The 24,125-nt window shown below is 40.9% G+C and overlaps 1 protein-coding gene and 1 long non-coding RNA gene across 43 annotated transcripts in view; one reads left to right on the top strand and one right to left on the bottom strand.

Moving 5' to 3' along the window:
* Nucleotides 1-24,125, bottom strand: part of MYCBP2 (MYC binding protein 2) — a 148,922-nt gene that overhangs the window by 91,564 nt on the left and 33,233 nt on the right. For 31 of the 41 annotated variants that reach the window (XM_083435700.1, XM_083435701.1, XM_083435687.1 and 28 more), the window contains exons 16-26: nucleotides 22,413-22,558; nucleotides 21,098-21,199; nucleotides 17,790-17,897; nucleotides 7,154-7,273; nucleotides 5,527-5,608; nucleotides 4,023-4,140; nucleotides 2,295-2,499; nucleotides 1,954-2,107; nucleotides 1,363-1,535; nucleotides 345-470; nucleotides 124-251 (exon numbers count right to left, since the gene is read on the bottom strand). In XM_083435700.1, the coding sequence (XP_083291826.1) occupies nucleotides 124-251; nucleotides 345-470; nucleotides 1,363-1,535; nucleotides 1,954-2,107; nucleotides 2,295-2,499; nucleotides 4,023-4,140; nucleotides 5,527-5,608; nucleotides 7,154-7,273; nucleotides 17,790-17,897; nucleotides 21,098-21,199; nucleotides 22,413-22,558 (1,462 nt within the window). The remainder of the gene's footprint in view (nucleotides 1-123; nucleotides 252-344; nucleotides 471-1,362; nucleotides 1,536-1,953; nucleotides 2,108-2,294; nucleotides 2,500-4,022; nucleotides 4,141-5,526; nucleotides 5,609-7,153; nucleotides 7,274-17,789; nucleotides 17,898-21,097; nucleotides 21,200-22,412; nucleotides 22,559-24,125) is intronic. The other 10 variants (XM_083435724.1, XM_083435702.1, XM_083435707.1 and 7 more) reach the window with 1 other exon arrangement.
* Nucleotides 136-23,599, top strand: LOC310675403. 2 transcript variants are annotated; one of them, XR_014510113.1, is made up of 3 exons: nucleotides 136-270; nucleotides 17,667-17,757; nucleotides 23,435-23,599. It is a non-coding gene; the product is annotated as an uncharacterized lncRNA (long non-coding RNA). The 2 variants fall into 2 exon arrangements; XR_014510114.1 differs by lacking the exon at nucleotides 23,435-23,599 and adding an exon at nucleotides 19,536-21,081.

Raw genomic sequence — 24,125 nt, 5'->3', positions numbered from 1 at the left:
CTGTAGTTCCAAAAAAATCTAGAGCTCTTTTTTTACCCTCTTTCTCCTTTCCTATACCTGATCAGTGTAATGCTATATTCTAAACTCAGATTTAAACATGCTCCAAAACAAACTTTTTCTTACCTTTATTTTGGCAGTATATTCACCCCTGCCACCAAAGAGGCCAAGTCCACCAAGTAAGATGTCAGTATCGGCACAAAAGCGGATGGCTTCTACTGAGTGGGCTGAGTAACCCCAACCCCCTCCGTGACCTAAAGGGAGAAGGAAAAGGTAAGTTTTTGCACATTCAACTTCATGCACTACATACAGGAAGGAAAATCTGTATTTGATACATAGATAGATACTTTCAAATCTGTTGACAATGCTATAGTCTTCTTTGGAATACACTTTCATTACAGCTTGTGTTTCTTCTTCTGTATTTGTCACGCCCATTTTTAAGTCCTGCATAGCAGCCAATGTATCAAGACAGCCTAAAAACAACAAAGAAAAATAAACTGAGCACATTCTGGTAGAAGGACTAGTGTCTGTAAGAAATTTGATCAAGCTATACTAATTGACCACACCAGACCTCCAATTAATTCTGACCAGTACTGCTAATCTAGGAAACAAAATCATACGGGGTTTAGAAAAGAATGTCTGGAACAGATCTGCAGATGAATTGGAAAGAACTCCCAAATATGACTGGTGGTAACCCAGATTAGGCTAGAGTTTCTTTACATTAGACTGGAAGTTATCTGTAACAATGTTTAGAGGAATGTAACTCTCCTGCCTTCTCTTCTCACACCTCCTAAATTTTGCTCCGGGGGTTCCTCTGGAGCAGATTTAGGCAGGCAAGGAAGTTGCACAGCACAGCTTATATTTGTACTATACAATGAATTTACTGAATACTACCCATTCGTTTTAGCAAGGGTACTGAAACTACCATAGTGCACCCTTCCTGTTGCCACCTTTTCAATAAATTATCTCAGAGTAAAAGTGCTCTTATTACCAAGCAGAAGTAATTCTTTCCAAGTTCTAAACTAGGATTACCAATTTATAAATTTCTTGTTTTGCTAATCTCCATTAGATTAAATGATGATTAGATGCTTTCAAAGTAGCTTTACAAAGTGCAGGGGTTAACAGCTTGCAAGAATCTACACAGAGGGCAGATTCACTTAGATAGGAAATAGGCTTAGTGTTTGAAACCTAAGAGAACATGGATTAACTGAAGTGCTACCATTCGACATTCAAAGTCTTCAGGTAAATAATGCCTTCAAGTGAACTACTAAAGCACCAGGACAAGTGAAGCACACTTTTCTAGAAGTTAATAAAAATCACATCTCATCAACTTAATTTCAGCTATTCAAGGTCAACTATTCATACCTAGAATGTGCAAAGCCGCATGTGACCTTGTTGTAAGAGCTTTGGACCCCGTTGGAAGAGCCAGTTCTGGGCTTAGAATACTGCAGCGGGATTGCATGTCAGGGGCTGAGGGAAGTCTGGAATCAGCTACAACTGCATTGTAACTCCACAGTTCTCTTGTATTGGGTCGAAACCTGACCAAAAGAAGATGTTTCAAATGTAAAGCAAGAACGATGCAGCAGCCATCTTTTCATGCCATTACTATGAAAGTCTAATTGAATCCAAACAATGATTCTCACCCATTTTTTCACTGCCGTGTGCCAGCTACATTTAAGCAACAGCCCCCAACCCCAATGCCATTTCTAGACACATACATCACAGTATATACTGATACAATGGTCAAGCGTCTATACTTCCTCTATAACATTGCTGGCTAAGAACTTATTTCCAAAACATTAAGTGGAAGGGAGCCAAGATTCTCCACCTAAGAACAGAAGGAACTAGCTGAAGCCACAAGTGGAATAAAGTTCAATATTCCCTAGACCATCCTTCATGAGCGCTCTCAAACCAAGATAACTATGTCCCCAGCAGCTATCTTCAGCCAACATTTACCTCCAAACAACGTCATAAACAGGATCTAGACATACACCAAATCCTTGAAGGTCCTCCTGCTCAGAATCATTAAATGTTTTGCAACTTCCGTCAACTTTATTTATCAACAGACACTTAAATGGAGGAGGCTCTGATATGCTCGCAGGAACCAAGCCTGGGGAAAAACAAGAATTCATGTACTTAGTCCTTATTCATTCTCTCAAATGGCAATAACATAGAGAAGCGGAATCATATTTACTATGCTTTGAGGAAGCCAAGACACCAGCAGACACAAACATAACAGGTTGACCTCAACTTCATTACTTCCTTTCAGTTACAACAAAAGAGCAAATGAACCTTGCCTATTATGTGTCTGCTAGCAAAGATTTCTGATGTAGCAAGCACATGAGAGTTAATGAGAGCTTCATCGATGCGAAGAAAAGTCTGGTCACCACTTGCTCCAATCCAAGTTGCTTTGCGTCCGTACTTTGATCCTATGTTAGGCATGGGTGCTGGTTTTGCATTCCAGTAAGGAATATCCAAAATGGGTCTCCCAAGCTGCCCTTTCTAAAGATGTAAATTAGAAAATGACAATGATTAGAAATGCAAACATTTCACGAACGAGCATTATCAAGCATCAAGCATGTAGGAAATATAAATATGCAGCACTGTGAGGTGCCAGGGTGCGCAAATCCTATACTGGCACCTGGCGCATGAAGCAGGCCCTGATCTACACCAGCAGGCAATGACTCCTGAGGAGGCCATATCTGGACACTGCCTGAAGACTCCATCGGTGGGTAAAGGGCTGGGCTCTCTCCATCAGCTGCCTGATGGCACCGAAAGAGTCCACTTGCTACACCTTTGGCAGAAGGAAGGGCGGGGAAAGAAGGAGGGTATGAAAAGCTTCTGAGAGAGGGGAGAGGAAGGGAAGAAGGCCAGTGGAGACACTGGGAATAGACTGGGCAAGGTGGAGGCCTAAATAAGACAACTCTACAGAGATTCCAGAAAGGTGTTCAGTGTTGTGATTTCTTCAGCATGTACAGCTATCATTTCCCTAATAGTCCATTCTTTTTGGGAGTAAGCCCCAAAAAGAATGGACTATTAAGGAAAGGAGAGATGGACATGCTGAAGAAATCACAACACTGAAATAGCCATGAGAAAAAGAGGTCTGCTAAAGGATTTGGTGCTGGGAAGAATCTGTGCCTAAGGGGCAGCAGATAATGTGGAGCAACATTTCTGGACTCAAGCCTGATATACATATGAGAAGATGTAAGCTGGTGCCTTGTTTTGACCCCCAGGCTTGGTGCGACCCATGGAAGGCATAGAGCCCCCTTTTTATCAGGCAACAAATATTACGTATCTCAATAAGCATGTAATGTCATGGTTTTACAGTTGGACTGTGAGCTCCGTTTGTAAAAACCACCACTTGAACAGGTTATTTTGGGGTTCAGATTGGCCCCAAAGCAACTCATTTAAGTTCAATGGTTTTAGATCACTGTCTCCACCAAAAAGCACACAGCCCTCCTGCCCATTCTCCTCCCAACCTGGCTGAGCATAAACTATGCTGGTGTTTCCATTTGGAACTATGGAGTTCTCCTATGGCTTCTGGTGGACCTGGGCCCTGCATTCCAACCTCTAGGGCTGTGTGGGCCCTCCCAATATAATTCGTCTCTGCTATCACAGTCAGGTACATTTTGGTGGGGAAGGGAAGGAAGTAGTATGAGCTGACTGGAATCATGCTGAACCAAACACATTGTAAGCTGGGTCTGAACTTCAGTAGAGTTTGGAGATGGCTCATAAAGAGCATGAGATGAGGCTTGAAACTGGAGAAATCTCTTCAATTCAAAGACTTAGTGGCATCAATCAATAAATGAAAAAAGCTTATTTGGAAAAGCAAAGATTATTATTATTTAGTCTCCCCACCCCAATACATAGCAGAACAAAGAAAAAAATAAAGATATATAATAAACCAGCAGACAAACAAAAATCAATCTTTAAAGCAGGCAAAAATAAATACATATGAACTTATACCAGTTAATAATCTTTAAGGTGTTTCCAATATGAAAATGTAATTTTAACAAAAATCTTACCGAGAAGCTTCCAAATGTGAAGACTTGTCCATCCATTAACAGAATACCTGTATGATTGCTGCCTGCAGTAACTTGTGTGCTAGGTCCTGGAAGTGCCTGTACTAGAGTAGGGCATCCCCTAAGTTGGAGCAAAGTAAGTGCATCTTTTATTATGTATACATTCATCTTCTATCAAAAAATATAGTCCATGTGTATTTTACATGATATCAGTGAACGAAGCTGAAGTGGTACAAATAAATAGAAAATGTGTAAATGCTAAAGAACATTTGACAGTTAAATTGTGAGGATAAAGAAACCATTAGAAACATTAGAACAGTGAATAGTGCTCATAAATATAGGGCAGAATTGCACAATTTGGTAGTATGAATGGTTAGTTAAATATCCATGCAATGCTACTACCCCCTCTTCCAAACCACCCACTATTTAACTCTTTTTCACTGCCATTCGGATTGTTTAACTGGTTATACTTTTCTACTGTTTTGTTTCTTGTCTGAAACACTAAAAAACAGTTTTGAGGAATACTAGCTCCGTTTGTATGTCTTACAATAGAGATGTTATTAGACTCCAAATCCCATGTTCAATAGCCAATGATGATGGGATCAGGAGTCTGGTGACATAAACCACACTTACTATGTGCAAGTGAATTGTGCCTGTTTCACTACTCTTGTTTCATGGGACCACACTCAGTAAACTAAGAACAAACCTTGGCTACAGATTGTGGCTTCTTGCAAGTGAAACTAGCCGTGATCGCTTTTTTTGAATGTAACACAAAGCCAGGAATTAAGGCTTAATTAACTAAGAAAAGCAAACACTATTTACACACAGTAAGCCGTGGTTTATGGCTTACCATGACATGAAAATGTGGCCACCGTCACACTTTTGTCTCATAAATCTCATCCATACCATGATGTATTTACTTTCCATTAACAATATTTGCCATATTGAACCCTAAATATAGTTTACATGTAGATACAAGTGAGATATGTATGCATATACATGTCTCTTGCAGACCTGTTTTTTGTTGTCTGTTGTAGAGGGGTATATATTCTTTAGAACACATTTCTTGCTAAGGCTTTACAAATTCGTGTAATAAAACTTAAAGGGAGAATGGGAAATGATTTATCCTGTAAAGTCGGGGAGGAGAAACGTAAACCACCATTATTAGCAGTAACCTTGTTATTACTATTTTTATGTGTGTCATGGCTGCTTGCTAAACACAATAAATTGAACTGAACTGAACATAGTTTACATGTGGATATCGGTGAGCTATATATGCATATACACACCCATACACAAATCAGAAAGTGTCTATCACTCACACAAAAGCATCAAATATTAAAGGCTAGATGTGATAACATTATATCGCTTTGCTCTCATGGGGGAAATTCCTATTACCTTCAAAAGCATTTGAGTCAGCGTAGGGAAAATGCAAAACTGAAAGTATTCTGCAAATAGAATAAAGATGCAACAAGTTCATATTTAAAACACACTTATAGTCACATACCTGGAATTAACGTCTCCGTGTCCAAGCTGCCCATGCTGCCCATATCCAAATGTGTAAACATCGCCATTCTCCATCAGAACAACTAAGGGTTAAAATACGGGGCTTTAGAAGTTTGCACTTTCTATAAGTCTGCCCAGTATGTGTCCAGTAAAAACAAGAATGGGGTGCTTTCTTGGTTTTTCAGCATTTGATGCAGAAATAATTTGGATGACATATCATTTTGCAAATTAAAAAGTTCACTGAAGAACAGTTGGGATAAATGTTAGCATGGATGAACAGTATGTTACTTCTAAAACAGGGGTGAGGATCCAGAGTCCCACCGGCCAGATGCAACCCCTGGGGTCTCTCCATCTGGTCAACTGCATCCCCTCCATGCACCCCCCCTGGCAGGTTTTAGGCTTAGCAAAAGCTTTATTGGAGGCCCCCCCCCCCCCCCGAGTCTAATAGGGGGGCGGAGGAGGCATGGCCAGGGTAACTGCAGCCGGGGTGCCCTCCTCATGAACTCCAACGCCCTCATCAAAAACAGATCCCCTCCAGGCATTTGGGCTTGACAACAACTATTGGTGGCAATGAAGACTATTGCTTAAGGGAGGGGGCAACAACACCCGCAATCTCCACAAAGACTCCCCTCCCCCGTCAGCAGTTAGGTTTGAAAAACAGCAAAAATGCTTTTTAAAAATCTAACTACTAAGGTGGGAGGGACGCGGGTGGCGCTGTGGGTTAAACCACAGAGCCTAGGACTTGCCAATCAGAAGGTCGGCAGTTCGAATCCCTGTGACGGGGTGAACTCCCGTTGCTCGGTCCCTGCTCCTGCCAACCTACCAGTTCAAAAGCACGTCAAAGTGCAAATAGATAAATAGGCGGGAAGGTAAACGGCGTTTCCGTGTGCTGCTCTGGTTCTCCAGAAGCAGCTTAGTCATGCTGGCCACATGACCCGGAAGCTGTACACTGGCTTTGTCCCACTTTGGCTTTGTCCACTCTTGGTTTTACTGTCCACCCCCACCCCCCAAACTGCTGGCATGTGGCATCCAGAGGGCTGATCCAGGATAAGGATGGGGAACGAAAACTCCCATCGTTTCCCTACTTATTGGCCATGCTTGCTGGGACTGATGTGAGTTGGAAGTACAATAATTAGGGGACCATAGATTGCCCATCCTTGGCCAAGAGGGAATGCTTCCATAAGGTCAATGAAGTTCCCACACCCCTATTCTAGAGGCATCAAGTATCATTTTAAGGACTGAAAATGTGCATCTTGTTTATTTAATGTAAGTACAGTGGTACCTCGGGTTAAGTACTTAATTCGTTCCGGAGGTCCGTACTTAACCTGAAACTCTTCTTAACCTGAAGCACCACTTTAGCTAATGGGGCCTCCTGCTGCTGCTGCGCCGCCAGAGCACGATTTCTGTTCTCATCCTAAAGCAAAGTTCTTAACCTGAAGCACTATTTCTAGGTTAGCGGAGTCTGTAACCTGAAGCGTATGTAACCTGAAGCGTGTGTAACCCGAGGTACCACTGTACATATACCACAAGTTCCCAAAGCTTTCTGAGGAAGCTATGATCGATTAAAACTCTTACAACTAACATTGGAAAAATGAAGTCAACATGACATAAATGTTTCTGTTATCTACCTGAATGGTGAAATCCACAGCTAACTTGTACTGCTCGGAGTTCACAGTCAAAGCGGACTGCCCCAGGTGGGTAGGTTGTGATTTTGCTGGCATCCTTCTCACTTCTGTCTCCACTTCCATCTACAAACATAATGAGCAATTATACCCCATACCATTCCTCATTAAGTGGAAGGAGCAGTGAGCAATAGCATAACAACTAAAAGGATTAAGCAGTGAAGGTGAAAGGTTTGGGCGCAGGGGTTATTACAGTAATAGATATCAGTATTGGTGACTATGAAAAATCAGAAGAGAATAACTGTCAGTTCTTCAGTGGTAAACTGATATTCTTCTAAAACAAGACTTAAATGTTACAGGGAACACTCAGCAAGTTCAGCAAAATCCATATTACTTAATTCAGTAATGTTAAAGGCAAAAAACCCCCAAAACTTCCCAACATATATTTGAAGAAATTAGGAACTTCAGAATCACAATTTGTATGTAAATTGATAATGTTGCAAAATGCTATGTTGTTTAAAAATGGGATGGATACATAAAACTGTTGCCTGTGTTTAACGGGTGCTGCAATTAAAATGCAAGAGTATGTGAGAAGCAGTTTTGCTTTCTTTTCAAATATGTAGCAATTACACCACCATGCCCAGTTCACACGCACAAAATAAAAATAACGCTTGATTTAAACAAGCAAGCAGTGGCTGCTGTTGAGATAAATATTGAAACCTGAGTTTCGTAATGGCCACACTAATCCAGCTGCATTACAAAGAAGGGTGAGAGTCATTCCAAAGAAATGTAGCATCATAACTAACAGGATATTATTATTGTTCAGTGAATGTTATGTTCACATTTCAAGGGCGGCATCCAAGGAAGTGCTTCTGTCAGCACAAGGACCTTCAACTGAGTTACAGAACTTCCCCCTTCTTCTTTTGCCATGTGCCCCCTAGGGATTCATTGGTTCCCCAAAACCTCCAGAGGGGTGTTTGCAGGGGGGACAAGAGGGCAACTTCCATTTGAGAAGCAGAAATCATTGTGCCAGCATAAGCACTTAGTTAGATACCACCAAGTTTTGATTAATTCATCTATTTACAACAGAACTAAAATAGCCCCTACGAACAAAAAAAGTGCACCCTTAATCTCAGCTCCACACATTAAAGTTGGCCACCACTGACAGATTAATCAGATTCAATGATTAAACCAATTAAAGCATGCAATCCTAGTAATTAGGGCTGCAATGCAATTAAAGGGATCTTGATCAATTAATCAAAGGAGCGTTGCACATCAATTACATGGGTATACATTTTCATTCGACTAAAACAGTAGTTTAGATGGGGGAGGGGAATACTTTTTTGTCAAGTTCTGCTTTTCAATTGTTTTAAAAATAAGAACTTTTCTGAGTATGGCAAAATGAAAGGAAAAACAAACAGGGCCACATGCAGTCATCGAAGGATCAAGAGTGATTTTTATCAAATGTATGGAGTGGAGTGGGGTGGAGGAGAAACTGCAATAGATTTCAGCAGTTTGCTATAAATCTAAGAAACCTGAGGCTTGCCAAGGTCATGGGATAGGGCTTTGAAGCCATAACCTATGGTCGTGGTTGATATCCCTTCCTCCTTTCAAGGATCCATGCTACTCTCCATTTTTTTGTCGTTACTTCCGTGTCAGCAGATAAAGAGAGGTTTCTACAAAACAGAACTTGCGAGAAAACATTTGCTAGCACACGAATTTATATAATCCAATGCTTTTTTTTCTAAAAGAAATGTTGAGGGGTACTCTCATCTTCCTGCTCATCTTGAAATACTGCCCCTCAATGTGGCCAAACTTAGATTCACAAACTGTTTAGGGGTATGCGCACCCCTGCGTCCCCCCAGAAAAAAGCACTGATATAATCTATCCCATGAACGGAAACTGGGGTTCTAGCTGAAAGACTGGAACTTTCTGGCACAGAACACACACGACTCTCAAGGAACAATCCATTAATACCAACACTCCAAATTCAAGCAACTAAACTTGAATTCTATGTTTAAAAGGGCCAGTTAGCATACTCTCAGAAGCCTATGAAAGGAAAGGTGACTATCTGAAAGATGAAAGCAAGTAGAAATCACTGCAAACATCTAGTTGTGAAAGCTAGGAGAAAGCTGTATGAAGAAAAGGCAGGGAGGGTGACAAGATGTTCAGCACCTTAAATTTGTAACATCCCATTGCTGCGACTTGCAATAGTAATTCCCCCCGCCCCTAGGGCAAGAAAAGACAGAACTGCAGGCCAACTAACTTTACGGGGAGATGAAATTAAGTACAGCGAGACCAAAGCACAGTAAAAAGGCCTCACAACTGAACATGCACAACCAAGATCCATGTTAATTTAGAGTAAGGAAACTCAACGTTTTCTGGACTAGGTAAAGGTAAAGGTACCCCTGCCCGTACGGGCCAGTCAGACTCTAGGGTTGTGCGCTCATCTCACTCTATAGGCCGGGAGCCAGCGCTGTCTGCAGACACTTCCGGGTCACGTGGCCAGCGTGACAAGCTGCATCTGGCGAGCCAGCGCAGCACACGGAACGCCGTTTACCTTCCCGCTGGTAAGCGGTCCCTATTTATCTACTTGCACCCAGGAGTGCTTTCGAACTGCTAGGTTGGCAGGCGCTGGGACCGAACGACGGGAGCGCACCCCGCCGCGGGGATTCGAACCGCCGACCATGCGATCGGCAAGTCCTAGGCGCTGAGGTTTTACCCACAGCGCCACCCGCGTCCCACTCTCTGGACTAAACTGCACTAAAAAGTCTGTGTGAGAGAAAAAGTCAGATGTTCAAACTGGGTCTTCAAAACTTGAAGGTTTCTAAAGCCCACTTCGTACCTATATTTTGTTCATTGTAAAAAATATTTGATGCACCTGGCCATTGATAACTATTTTCTCCAGGTTTGCAAAACTGTATTTGCAGGGTGAAGGGCAAGGCAAGGGATGGGAAAGAAGAGGAGAATACTCAAAATGGTCAGCTGGTGGACAGAAAGGAAGGCAGGAATAGGGGAGGGGGAATGTAGTTTAAATTCTGACTTCAGTAATGAAGGCTGCTGGATGGGCACAGAGCTCTCAGAATCCAGTTTTGAGGATAAAGCTGGATAAACTCACATATATTGTGCCAATGCAATAAATAAATAAATGCATCAGCTTTAGCAACCCTGGCAGAAAAGGATCCTGCTGTATTTTAAGACACAAAACTTCAAATTCATGCATTAACCTACAGAAACTGAAATCCAATTTGCTTCAGAGATGCATTCTTGACCTTCATCTGAACCTATATAACTACGCCAGCTATATCCTACAGTAAATGGTTTGCTGTTTTAAGTACAGTGGTGCCCCGCAAGACGAATGCCTCGCAAGGCGGAAAACCCGCTAGACGAAAGGGTTTTCCGTTTTGGAGGTGCTTCGCAAAACAAATTTGCTATGGGCTTGCTTCGCAAGACGAAAATGTCTTGCGAGTTCCTGCAATTTTTTTTCGCTCCCCACCCCCTTTTTCTAAGGCACTAAGCTGCTAATAGCCTTTTAGCAGCTAATCCGCTAATCCCTTAAGCCTTTAATAGCCGCTAATAGCCACTAAACCGCTAATAGCGCTAATCCACTAATGGGGTTGCTTTGCAAGACGAAAAAACCGCTAGACGAAGAGACTCGCGGAACGGATTCTTTTCGTCTTGCGAGGCACCACTGTACTACCAAATCTGTACCTGTATCTCAACACTAAATCCTTACTCTTCACAGTCTGCAACAATGGTTTGGTCTTAAAACACTTAGTAAGTGCAAAAGTCACATATTGATGACACGTAATACGGGATGAGAATAGCCACTATATACAAAGCGGTGCCTGTGGTTGACAGCGTAGGAATTTGCAATTTTTTCTGGATTCAAAAAAGCCCACTTTCATTGCATTGCAGTACCTTCCAGCCATCAGCCACCTAGAACAGGGTGGGCCAGTGCGCGGCCCTCAATGCCTTTTTTAGAGGTTCTCAGCAACATTTGAAGCCCCTCCCCCAGCCCTGGCACTACCTTGCCAAAGTCGGGTAAGTGAGGCACTGGGCATTGGGAAGGAGGCATGGGGGCTCTGACAGGGTCCTAAAGTACTCCTTCCTCCTTCTTCCCAAAGCCTAGTTAGTGCTTTCCCCATATAACCATCAGTCCATCATAATCAATCTTATCTTTACTGCTGCTCCCCAGTGTTACAGGAAGGAGTTATCCACAATACTAAGGACTAAACCTGGAAACTTCTGCATGCAAGCCATGCAAATTATTCTCTGAACTATGGCTGCTCTGCAATTCAATTGCTTAAAGTTGAGTCAAACTACGTATATAAAGTAACATATTTATTGATGAAATAGAGTTCTGCAAAGACAAACTGACTAATCAAAGTTGGCTTTCCAAGCACAGCTTATACTTATGAAATGTGTTAAGCACAAAACCACGTTTTATTAAAAAAAAGTTTCTAATTTTAAAATTGTGCTCTTTCTATTTTATATTACAGCCAGGTTAACAACCGAATAACATTGACCCACTTGTTGAATTAGGCTTTATCAAACTCTATTTCTCAGATGCTACATGTTTTGTTTTGTTTTATCTCTATTTATATTCAGTTATTGAATACATTAGACGTGTTGCACAGAAACTCAAGTCCATTTCTTCAAGAATGAATTTTCACATCAGTTGAGTCAAAACAATGATGCTGATTTTAATGGTCACTAGAACTATGCAAACTGAGCGTTTAGCATTTAAAAACAGATGTTTCTTAACAGCTCCATGCCTTCATTCAAAAAACAAAAAATATCCTTCTTTAACACTGAAATGATGCACAACTGTTTACTGCAATGAAGACTATGAACACACTCACAATTTCTCTGACCTCATGGAAATTACTGTTTGTCCTAAACAGGTGTCCAAATAGAGTACATCCAACCCTAAACAAACTCTTTTTGGAAAATTACAGACTGATTTGGAACACAGAGCAAATATGAATTTGTAGAGCAAACTGCAGCTTCCCAGATGACATCGTTCCCCAACCCGACATTCCTATTCCATGCTTTACCTGCCTGGTTTTTGTCCTTGATGGTATGTTGCCAATAATGTTTTACTTGCTACTGCTATGAAACAGCAGAAGTCTGAAACCGTGTTTTTTTTAATAAAAAAAATAACATTTTTTTGCTTTTGAGCTATCAAACCATTGCTAAGAGCTTGGAGATTGCAATAATTGTGAGTGATTTCCACGTGTCAGGGAGATTTGCCGGCCAGAATTCCATTAAACAACAAAATTCCCTTATAATGTTTATAGAATTCATTAATAAAATGGTCAGGGCACAGTGACTTATTTTAAGAGAACTAATCACTTCTTTGATTTCTTCCTTAGCGATATATGAATTAAGCCCACATCTCTTCTCTCCTGTTAATTACTGAATTTGTATTTTAGATAAGTAAGCTTAAATTACTTTGGTTTCAGTATGTCCTGATGCATATCATTACTCATAGAAAGTTGCAAAAGCCTCAAAGATCTCCACTGGATTCCAAGTTCATGTACTATTGCTTAACTGAATTTTACATACAGCATGCTTCCCCCCTTTTTTTGCTTTATTCCAGTTGCTAACAACCAAGATTCCCTACTCCCATATTCATAAAATCTGTTTTGTATAGGGTAGATCAATCATGGCTGTGGACATTCAGAAACTTCAATTCTTTTCATCTCTAATTTCCTAAATATATTTTCGAGCCAGATTCACCATATTTTGCCAATAATTTGGCTCTTTCCTGTACTAGATCCGTTTTTTGTTGTCTATTCCTATTTTTAATGGGAGCTTTCTCTGAAGCACACCCCACGTACTGTAGCCTTCACTGTCTCCCACTGTGGTAAGAGAAACATTTGTTGTATTGTTTTGAGAAAAGTAATGAAGCTATCTTATATTTTGTCTGCAGAGTAGTCAAAACTTGACCGTTTTTTCAAGGCAGTCATTTCTACTGAAACTGGAATGTGATCCGTAATGCTTATCTCCCCTATGCTTACGCTACGTACAGCTGGGAACAGACCCTCCAAGAGAAACACAGTTCTGCAGACTGGCAAATGGAACGTGGAGCAATGATCTGCAGGATGACTCTCAAACCAGACATCCCACAAATCACATTTTCTAAGCAAGTGCGGCAATTTTATTTTAATTTTTCTGTAACTGCTTAACTAAGTTGGGCTGCCAATTCTTTCCTAAAGTTGTTGATTTTAAGGTTAGCTCGGTTTGAGTGAGCCATTCTTTGAGATGTGGGTGCCATCTTGTCGCCTTGCATTTGCTCGGAAGGGCCAGGATCCATTCTTTTCAAGAGGTTGAAAATTTGAAATTCCATTCTTTACCTTTTGAAGTGCCAGGCCCCAGGCCCCAGGGAGTATGGGTCATATTAGGGGGCTTTGATCACCGTGGGAGCAGTGTTTGTAACTGGAGGAAACCAGAGCTAGATGCAGCCCTTCCAAAGTTTGGCTAGCCACGACCCCATACAGCACAAGTTCTGAGCTGTATTTTTTCCTGACTTGTTTTTGACTGTTCAAACATCCAGAGACTTTTGTGAGTGACAGGCACCCTGAATCTGCTCACTATAGCATGACTAAAGCCAACAGTCCATGCAAAATATATGTGGATAGCCCCTTGGCCACTCCCCTTCATTCTCAAATCACATCCTCCCTCTCGGACTTACAAACTGTCCACAGCTAGCTGCTGTAAAATAGGTGCATATTGAACACACACTTAAGCTCACCATCAACAACTGTATTCTTTTGAATCTCATTGTCATTCAACTCCCACCTTTTAATTTTCTCCTTTATATGCCTGCAAAACTAAGAGTTAATGCATCTGACAAAGCAAGTGGACTTCAGTCCGTGAAACCTTCTGCCATAACAAATCGGTTAAGTCTTTAATGTGCTATAGCACTCCTTATTGTTTTTACTTGGAATTAAGTTCTTGCGTTGAAAGTTTTTAATTACTGAGACTGAATGGAGTTCATAGCCCTTGAACACAAAACTCCACTTAGTTAGCCAAAGCTTTCTTCATTTCAACGCTATAATTTTGGTCCAGAGGAAAACTCGTCTTGTTAATCCTGTGTTACACTACTGGGAATTAAGAAAAGAAAAGAAATTCAAATGCAAGTCTCTTAATTCCAATGGGAATGTTCTAAAATTTAGGTTTCCCTCTCAACAGGCTAAACCCACAATCCTAACTAACCCTGCTTACTTGGGAGTAATCCACACCAGTTCAACAAGACTTACTTTTGAATAGACATAATAAATAATAATAATAATAATAATAATAATAATAATAATAATTTATACCCCGCCCATCTGGCTGAGTTTCCCCAGCCACTCTGGGCGGCTCCCAATCAAGTGTTAAAAACAGTATAGCGTTACATATTAAAAACTTCCCTGAACAGGGCTGCCTTAAGATGTCTTCTGAATGTCAGGTAGTTGTTTATCTCTTTGACATCTGATGGGAGGGCGTTCTACAGGGTGGGCGCCACTACCGAGAAGGCCCTCTGTCTGGCTCCCTGTAGCCTCACTTCTCGCAATGAGGGAACCACCAGAAGGCCCTCGGCGCTGGATCTCAGTTAAGCAGGGAAGCTTAACTGGTTTGTGAATCTAGCATTTGTTTCATTATCATGTGGAATTTCCAAGTGTTCAAACCTGACTCAGCTGTGTAGAGACAGCTCTCAACTGCAAGCATTTACATCCATAAAACCAGGCTGCTAAAGTTAATGAAATTATGCAACAATGACTTGTTAAACGGCTTTCCTCATCAGATAATGATAAGCATGCATGCTTTTGAGTTTAAGGCATCTACACAGCATTCTTAGGGAAAGGATTAAGGTACCAAATAAATAATCAACTGTGGGGCTGATTTAAAGCCTGCAATATATTGGTTGCTCACTAGAGCATCAGCAACCTTAAACATCAAAAGCTTTGGGTTCTTGTTTTTAAAAAATCACTATTCAAAAATATTTTCTTGATACCAGCAAGGCTAATGCAGAAGGAAATGGGAACTGCTGTTGCTGCTTCATCTTCAGACTCCTGCTGTTTGCTGCTTTTTTGTTTACGGCACTGAAGCACCAGATCTGCCTGGAGAAAGGAGAGGCGGAGAGCAGGCTGACCAGCATGTGCTGCCTATGCTTTCAGACTGCAAGATTCAGCTCCTCTGTGCAGCAGCTGCCCTCCATAAAATTACCCAATGTGCAATTCTCCACATGAGCACTGCATGCTGGGTATCTTATAGAAGGCAGCTGCTGCACAGAGGAACCGAATCAAAACCGAAAAGGTCACGTGCGCCAGGCTCCTGGTGGGTAGAGGGTCAACCAATGAGTGAGAGATATGTAGTTCAAGAAAGCTGGTGGGCTCCTTCAAGCTCATGGGTCCTTGGCCAGTGCTCCATCTGCCCCCATTGTTGTCCCTGGTTGTTCCTATAGTACTCCCCATGCTGTTTGTGTGCTTGTCTACCACTCTCACCACATTCAGTGGTAACACGAAGAGCTTCACACACACACACACACACACACACACACACCAAGATATCACATGGATTTAAACCACTAGGAATCTTCCTGACCCTGTATGTTAAAACCATGCTTTCAATATGAGTTCAACATCTAGAGCCCATGCTCAAACAGAACAACTGTACAACTGAAATTAGGTTAATGTGGAGTGTGGGTGCTTCCTTCCCCTGCCACTGCCACACACACACACACACGATATATGGATATACGATAGATATAGATAGATAGATTTGCAGGAGGGATACCTATTCTACACTTATTAAAAGGTTATACATTTCAGGATTCTGAGTAATAACAACAATAATCATTTTATTATTTATATCCTCCAATCTGACTGGGTTGCCCCAGCCACTCTGGGCAGCTCCCAGAAAAATATAACACAATAAAACATCACACATTAAAACCTCTCTAAACAGAGATGCCTTCAGAGGTCTATGGGAAGTCATATAATTGTTGATCTCTTCGACATCCGATGAGAGGGTGTTTCACAGGGTGGGCACCACTACTGAGAAAGCCCTCTGCCTGGTTGCCAGCAACTTTACTTCTCACAAGGAGGGAACTGCCAGAAGGTCCTGAGAGCTGGATCTCAATGTGCAGGCTAGATGGTGGGGGTAGAGATGCTCCTTCAGGTGTACAGGGCCGAGGCCGATTAGGGCTTTAAAGTTCAGCACCAAGTAAGTGGTAGTGAGGCAAGTATTCTTTATGAGTTAGGACCTGACCTGAATAGTCCAGAGCAGGTATAAGCAGCATACAGCCCATGAACCATCTCTAGCCCAATGGGTTATTTTTCACCTGCATTGCCACTGCAAGCTCTGTTGCTACCAGTAGCAGACGGCATGGCGGGCAGCAATAGTTGCCTGACTTCCCAACAACTGAGTTGATGCTGCTCAGGGGGAAGCGGAAGGGCGGGGGGCAGGGTGCAAACCCTACCATGCTACCCCACCATGTTGTCCAATACTGCTTGCTATGAAAAACACAAGTGCTTCCTTCAAGGTCAGACGGGAATGCCTGTTTCCCAACAATGGTTGAAGCACGTGAACGTAAGCAGGTACTCTCTTGGCGTCAATAAGGATCAGGCAGACTCAGCAAATGGAGAATTAGAAGGTGAAGTTTATTGCCAGGCAATAAGGACCCAGTTTGGAATCTCTTCCAAAAGGAACTGGGACCCCGATTGACAGAAATCCAGAGGTCTTTATACCTGAGCAGATCACAGCAAATCATAGATCATGAGACAACCATGAGGCAGTCACAATATCGCCAGAGAAATTAGCCAATTAGCAAGCTTCTTGCCATGCCTCCAGCTCCTGGTCAAGCACTGGTCAAGCACAGAGTTCTAGTTCTGCTTTCCGTTGCTTGCAGTGACGCTCTGTCTAACCTCTCCCCTAGTTATGACAGGACAGGTAGTTTTGGAGATTTTGTGGTTTTGCTCTTCCTGTTCTGTGGATTAATTTAGCCTGTATCTGAGCGGATTTTGTAGCAGAATCTCTGATTCACGTCTTCCCCTTGTCCAGGGTACACGGATGTTTGTAGGGGAAAGGTCGGCTCCTAATTTTGCTGTTTCAAGCAGTATGCAGTTAGCTAAGGCACAGCTTCCCTTTGATTCAAAATAGATTATAAAATACTATAAATACTGATTATGTGTGAGCATATATGAATATATTGATTACTGATAACTGATTGTATGGATAGCATAGGGGGAGCCCTTCTTCCTTGCCTCATGGTTGCTATCAGTTTCAGGATTTCAAAGTACACGCTGTAGACAAAAATATGTATTTTATATCCAGCCAGCATATAGTCACCAATCCTACCAGAAGGAATTCTTTGATCTCACTCCCGTTTTTCATTAAGAAAACAAAGCAATGAAACAAGGGCATGCATTAAAGGAAAGGGAAATTAAAATGAAAGTAATGCACATTTTCACATATTCTCACAGGAAAAACAGCTCAACATTAAAAATGTGTTTTCCTTTCTCCTCAGGTTACTGAAGATTAGCCAGAAGAGACAGCAAGTTTTGCGAACTTCTTTTAATACCCAGTGGATAGAAAAATAACTTGAAGAATAGGTGTAAGTCCAGCCCAATCAATAAGGAAGACCAAATACCTTTATGCTTGTCCCGGTTATGCTTTAGCTGTGTTGGATGGGGTCTTATTCTGGCTAGAGCCTGCTCTCGATGGTTCATAAAAATAGGACCAGGAAATACAAGGGGGCCTGAGGAGAAAATTTTTTGCACATGCATAGGAAAGCTCACAAAATGGAAACTGTGTTCAACAAACAAAAAAAGAATCAAATTAAAAGCATGGAAAAGGATGCAATAATCAATACTCAATATTTCATACTTTTGGAACAGATTATCAAACTCTAATTAGAATCTGAGTACATCTGAAATCTAACATAATGGCACGAGAGTAAAACACTGTGGTGTTGTTGGGTATGAATACTGGAGCTCAGTTCTTCCTTCCCCCCTCCCCAATCAGTTTTTCCCCTCTCTCAAATAAAGCCAGTACACATCAATCCTAAATGTACAAACTATTTTCTCCAAACGGAAAACAGACTGTAAATCTGAAGCTAAGCAGGCGTCATATGCCATCATGCATTGAGCAACCGGACCTGCACTGGACCTGCCTAATGTATGTTTAATGCAGCATAAGAATATGGTCATATACAAAGATCTTGGTCTGTTTGATTGATCCCTATTATTTTGATAGCTATTAAAGACACAATCTGGCCTACACACATAGATTTCTATTCTACTATGACCGTCAATGACTAGACATCAGACAGGTGTGAACATGGGTAGTCAACAGAATGAGGTCAGCTCACAGTATCCCAATCCCTCTCCTGTGGGTAGGAACTGTCTGCACAGGGCAACATGACGATTATGCAAGTCTTTTGTGGGCAAAATAAGTAAATAAATAAATAAATAAATAATTTGTACCCCACCCATCTGGCTACCAACAAAGCAAACTGACTCCAAAATCTTGTACTGCAGCATGGAAAAATAAACATTATCTATTACCTGCATGGTTACTCATTTAAGCACAATCACTATACAGTGGTACCTTGGTTTTTGAACGTAATCCATTCTGGAAGACCGTTCAACTTCCAAAACATTCAAAAACCAAAGCGTGATATCCGGAAGCCACAAAACCCCAAAAGCAGGTATTTTTACAATTGTGAAGCGGGAACTGTAAAACTACTGAACATCAACAAGAGCCCAACAACAAGTTTATCTAAACACCAAAAGCCTGGATACGTTGTTATTTTCTCCGAAAGAGAAAAATATAAAATATCAGGAGAGTTGGGCTGTGAGAAAGACCAGTCCAGAAGTCCTTTGCTCCTTCCACTGCTGATTATAATCTATCTGCTCCCTGGCCCTCTCAGTGCCACATGTGCTGATCTGTAGGTGACCTGGAGAGACTTGTTGTGCTGAATGTCTTTTTTGTTGTTTTTTAAAAGATATGTTACAATCAAACGGTAAGACAGGTTTTTCCAGAAGATATGCTGCCAGAAGTTTTGGTTTCATGCATTTACTCAATACTATCTATCTGTTTATTTGATGTATACCCTGCCCGTCATCATAAGATCTCAGGGCCGTTCTTCCTGGAATACCAATGCCACAAATCATGATGCAGAGGAATGTGCACCTAGAAGAACAACACTGGAGGTCTCAGATCTTGCAATACTTGGTAATGGTTTCATGTTGTCTACTTCCTCACAATAAAAACAAATGAAGCAGTTGACAAATGCACATTGAGTCCATTCTAAAGAGAATGGACAAAAGGACACACTCTGCCCAATACAAAAATCCCAAAGAAAAACCTTAAATATTCCATTCCTTTTTAGAAGACTGTCTATCAACAGAGTTTCTTGAAAGTCTCATGCCTGAACAGACCAATCAACACTAATTTCAGATCACTGCATTCCTCCTTTACTGTGCAGAGGTGTCCTGCCACATCAGTCATCCTCTGTGTTGCAACTATTCTGAGACCATTCAACATGAACTGCTCAAGATTTCAAATGAGCCTAATGTTTTCAGAATAGAAATAAGCTAGCAAGATCAAAAGCTGAGGTTTGGCTTCTTCAGCTAAAGTTTGCCAATTTCTTTTGTGCACCTTAAATGAAATCTTACTATCCCGTACCAAAAAATCGTTAAAATTATATATTTTTACCTTAAAAACCAGCTATTTTGTTCCTTCATAATAATCTGGTATGTATTCAAATACCCACATAAAAAAGCAAACTGCACTAAAAAAGTGAGTAAAAATATTAAGCACTGCTTGAGTGCATGCGACTAATATTAAAACACAGCACTGGCCCGTTCTACCCTAACAGACACACAGATTTTTTTTCTAGCTCCTAAACGTTACATGAAAAGATTCCTCCTTGAAATACAGTCTTACACCTCACATGACTATGAGAAGGTAGGCTCTCATGGTATAATTTTGTGTTTGGGTACTAAGAACAAAATACGCTAACTGTGCCCACTGTCAAGGTGCACACACACACATAATTTGACCCTTTCCTCATTAATACACACAGAAGTGGGACCCAAATCCTTTCCCAGACATGGTTTCTTGGAATTTTAAAAGGAAAACACACAGGGCACTATCGCAGCTGGCCTACTGCATTTTGCAGCATTCTATCAATCTATGCCACAGAACAAAAATGAAAGATAATCCTGTGACAATCTAAAGACAAATTAAGAAATTGTAAAATATTTCATGCTCAACGATAGTGTCCTGAACATATAACACTGTCATTAAGAAAGGGAAATCCTTCATTTGCCTAGAAGACAAACAAACTAATCTTCATGCACTGGTATCCTGCATGTTGATGTAGGAGCAAAACCCAACATATCTGTCTTTAAATCCTCATTCCATCTGCCAAATCCATGAACTCAATGCACTTTAAGTAGTTCACCTTTTGCTTTTTTTAAAAAAGGAAATGAAATAGGTAGAGTTATGTTGGCGCATCCTATTAGTTTCAGAACTCATTGAAGCCCTAAGTACCTAATAAACTCTTGAACTAATCATAGCAGTATTTAAGGCAGACCAAAAAGTATACTATGTCCCTTACAGAGCCACCTCCCTGCTCCTCTTAGATTATTTGCTGTAATAGATGTTTCAGATCGCACAGAAAAGGTTCATCTTGGGGGAAAGTAGATTCCAAGTTTTTGCAGTAGCCTAGGAAGATAGATTTAGCTATTCATTGTGGAAAGGAGTCAGCCTCTGTGACTCTGTTCTTCGTTAAAGCCCAACAAAGCAGCAATATAATCTCAGACTGGTTTGTAGTCACAGCCCTTATACATTCATTTCTGGGATTTATAAGCTGATTTTTGTACGTCAGTTTCTCAGAATTATGTTTATCCACTTAGACTTAAGTCTTAAATAGAAGCTAGTTCTGCTGACCTCTCCCTTCTTCCAATCTGTGCCTCCTGTTCACACGCTGCCGCTTTTCTTCTTGTCGCAACTGCAGGTGTTCTTCGATATTAACTCCGGGCACAGGGACAGCTGGAGAAAAAAAGAAAGGGACCCGTGAATTCTCATATTGTCAGCATACTAAATGCATACTACTATCACTTCTAAAGCACTTTAAAAAGAAAGTAAGCCTCTGAATCAAAGATATAGCTGCGTGAGAGTGCTGTGCTTTATCTAGCTGCATGAGAAAAAAACAATTTTAGGAATAGAAGGGGGATCACTCTATTAGACAATTCTCTGTTCCTGCCATTACCTCTAAGTTGCACTCTTCTGACCCCAACTGTCTGGAGCTGGGTGTTTTTTCTGAAACTTTTTTTTACTAAAGGAAAAATTGGAAATACTAAGAAACAAATTAAAAAACCCTAAAGAAATATTCTCTTGGCAGATGAGTGAAAAGCTTTTTAATACAGTTTTACTCTCACAAGGCAACCTACAATATTAAAGAGGGGTACCATATTAAAGAGGGTACTGCCATCTTCATGAGAGGAGCAAGATAGATCTTTGTTTGTGAAATGTTGCTTGCCTTCTTTTGCAGAACATTTGGTTTAAGTTTGAGATACTCTCCTTTTGAACTTGAGTCTTTTGTGGATTTTTTATAACCTCTTCCCTTCTTAACTGTTAAGCTAAGCACATCTACCTGATTAGAAAGCTCCACTTAACAAAGTATGGCTTACTGCTGAGTAAAAATGCATAGGATTGCTCTGTAAATTTCTCAAATATATCCAATAGTACAATTTTATATGCTAACTAAAATGCATTTTATGCTGAGGAAGCAGTAAACTAATTGTTGGCTTTTAAAGAAGGTTAGTATTGGATATATTTCTATTTCCCACAACACTTTTATTTTTCTCAGGGGGGGGGAAATGGGGCAGGAAGACACCCAATGTTAGTCATACTCTGAACAGACCCTTTGAAATCAATGGATTTAAGTCAGTTACATAAATCCACTGATTTTAACAGGTATACTTTGAGTACAATCTAGATTTATATCACCCAGGTTTCATCCATGGCTTCAAATTGTCCAGAAATTTAACGTCTCTGGCTCAAGAGTAAATTTCATCCCAAATTAAAACGCACAGAGCATATTTAACATTCTTAAATTAAACTACAGTACTACATTTAAGTATAGTTCTTAAGGAAGGCTGATTTTAAATGCAGCACAAAGTCAGCTCAAGGAAATGACTGGTAACATTAATCTTAAACCCTTTTCCAAAGGTTCCATGTTTCCCATTTTCATTTCACTTACCTAGCAGAAGGTCCAGAGGTATCATCTCTTTTACGGCATCAAGAATTCCTCTTTGCCTTGCTTCCTGGCCATCCAGTTCTCTAGCACAGGCTTTGCAACACCCACATACAGCACAGCCAGACTCACCGGAACCACAACCACAGATTCTGAAGAAAGCAGAGATATTTTATTACCCAAAGAGGAAATACGCTCAACACTCATGCATATAACTAAGATCAAAACGCACTTAGCTCTTTAACCATGGTTTGCTCATTGTGCCACAAATATATTTCATACTTCAGTGCTCCCAGATAGAATCAACAATATTACCTGTAATTAGTCTTTGGCATCCCAATCCCTGATAAAACTTATTTATTCAAAAGACTTTTAGGCCACCTTTAATAGCAAATGCCCTCTCAAAGCAGATTACAAAGCAAAAGTATACAATCACAACAAAAAAACATAATTAATAAAAATCAATTAAAAGCCAAAAACAATTCAAACAATTCAAATACAGACTAAAATATCTCTGCAAAAAACCATCTAAAGCAAAGACAAACAAGAACAGATGTGGTAGTTAATTATTATTTTTAATTTCACAAAATTTCAATTGGGGGGAAAACGTCAAAGTAGTTCTTGTATCCATGAGTGTTCTTGTATCAATGACATCCCATTGACAATGCATTCCAAAAGCACACCAAAGAAAATATACTCTCCCTAATGCCCGATGGCCTGACAGCTCTGAGAGAATACCGCGTAAGGAGGGATATCTTGAGAGCCTTTTAACTCACAAGCATAAAATCATACCACCTACTCCCAGTGTTGAACTTTGCAATCCATCACATCACTGCAAGCAAAATTCTATGTGAATAACTCTTTTCTATATATATATACACTATATTTGCCCTAGACTATAATCACACACTTTTCCGAGACTTAAAGGTGGGGACAGGGTGGAGAGTGCCTAAAACCTAGAGAATTCATGCTAGCAACTTGAAAATAAGTTTTAATTTTTATTTATTTATTGTTGTTGCTGCTGTTAGGCAAAGAAGTCCCCTTGGCAAAGGGCTGCCAGTCAGCGGTAGAAAATATGCTCTGCATGCAGAAGGTTCCCAGGTGCGAACCCCAGCATCTCCAGGTAGGGCTAAGATAGAACCCAGTGTGAAAACTTGGAGACACAATGCCTGTAAGTGTAGACACTACTGAACTCGATGGACCAATGCTCCGATTCTGCGTAAGGCAGCTACAATAATAATAATAAAAAATTATTATTTATACCCTGCCCATCTGGCTGAGTTTCCCCAGCCACTCTGGGCGGCTTCCAATCAAGTGTTAAAAACAATACAGCATTATACAGTGGTACCTCTGGTTACGTACTTAATTCATTCCAGAGGTACATTTTTAACCTGAAACTGTTCTTAACCTGAAACACCACTTTAGCTAATGGGGCCTCCCGCTGCCACAGCACGATTTCTGTTCTCATCCTGAAGCAAAATTCTTAACCCGAGGTACTATTTGTGGGTTAGCAGAGTCTGTAACCTGAAGTGGCTGTAACCTGCAGCGTATGTAACCCGAGGTACCACTGTATATTAAAAACTTCCCTAAACAGGGCTGTCTTCAGATGTCTTTTAAAGATAAGATAGCTACTTATTTCCTTCACATCTGGTGGGAGGGCGTTCCACAGGGCAGGCGCCACTACCGAGAAGGCCCTCTGACTGGTTCCCTGTAACCTCA

This window comes from Podarcis tiliguerta, assembly GCF_965153285.1.
Source record: "Podarcis tiliguerta genome assembly, chromosome: 4".
Classification (NCBI taxonomy): Eukaryota; Metazoa; Chordata; class Lepidosauria; order Squamata; family Lacertidae; genus Podarcis; species Podarcis tiliguerta.
The sequence above is the reverse complement of the archived record's forward strand: the minus strand, read 5'-3'. Positions and strand labels throughout refer to the sequence as shown.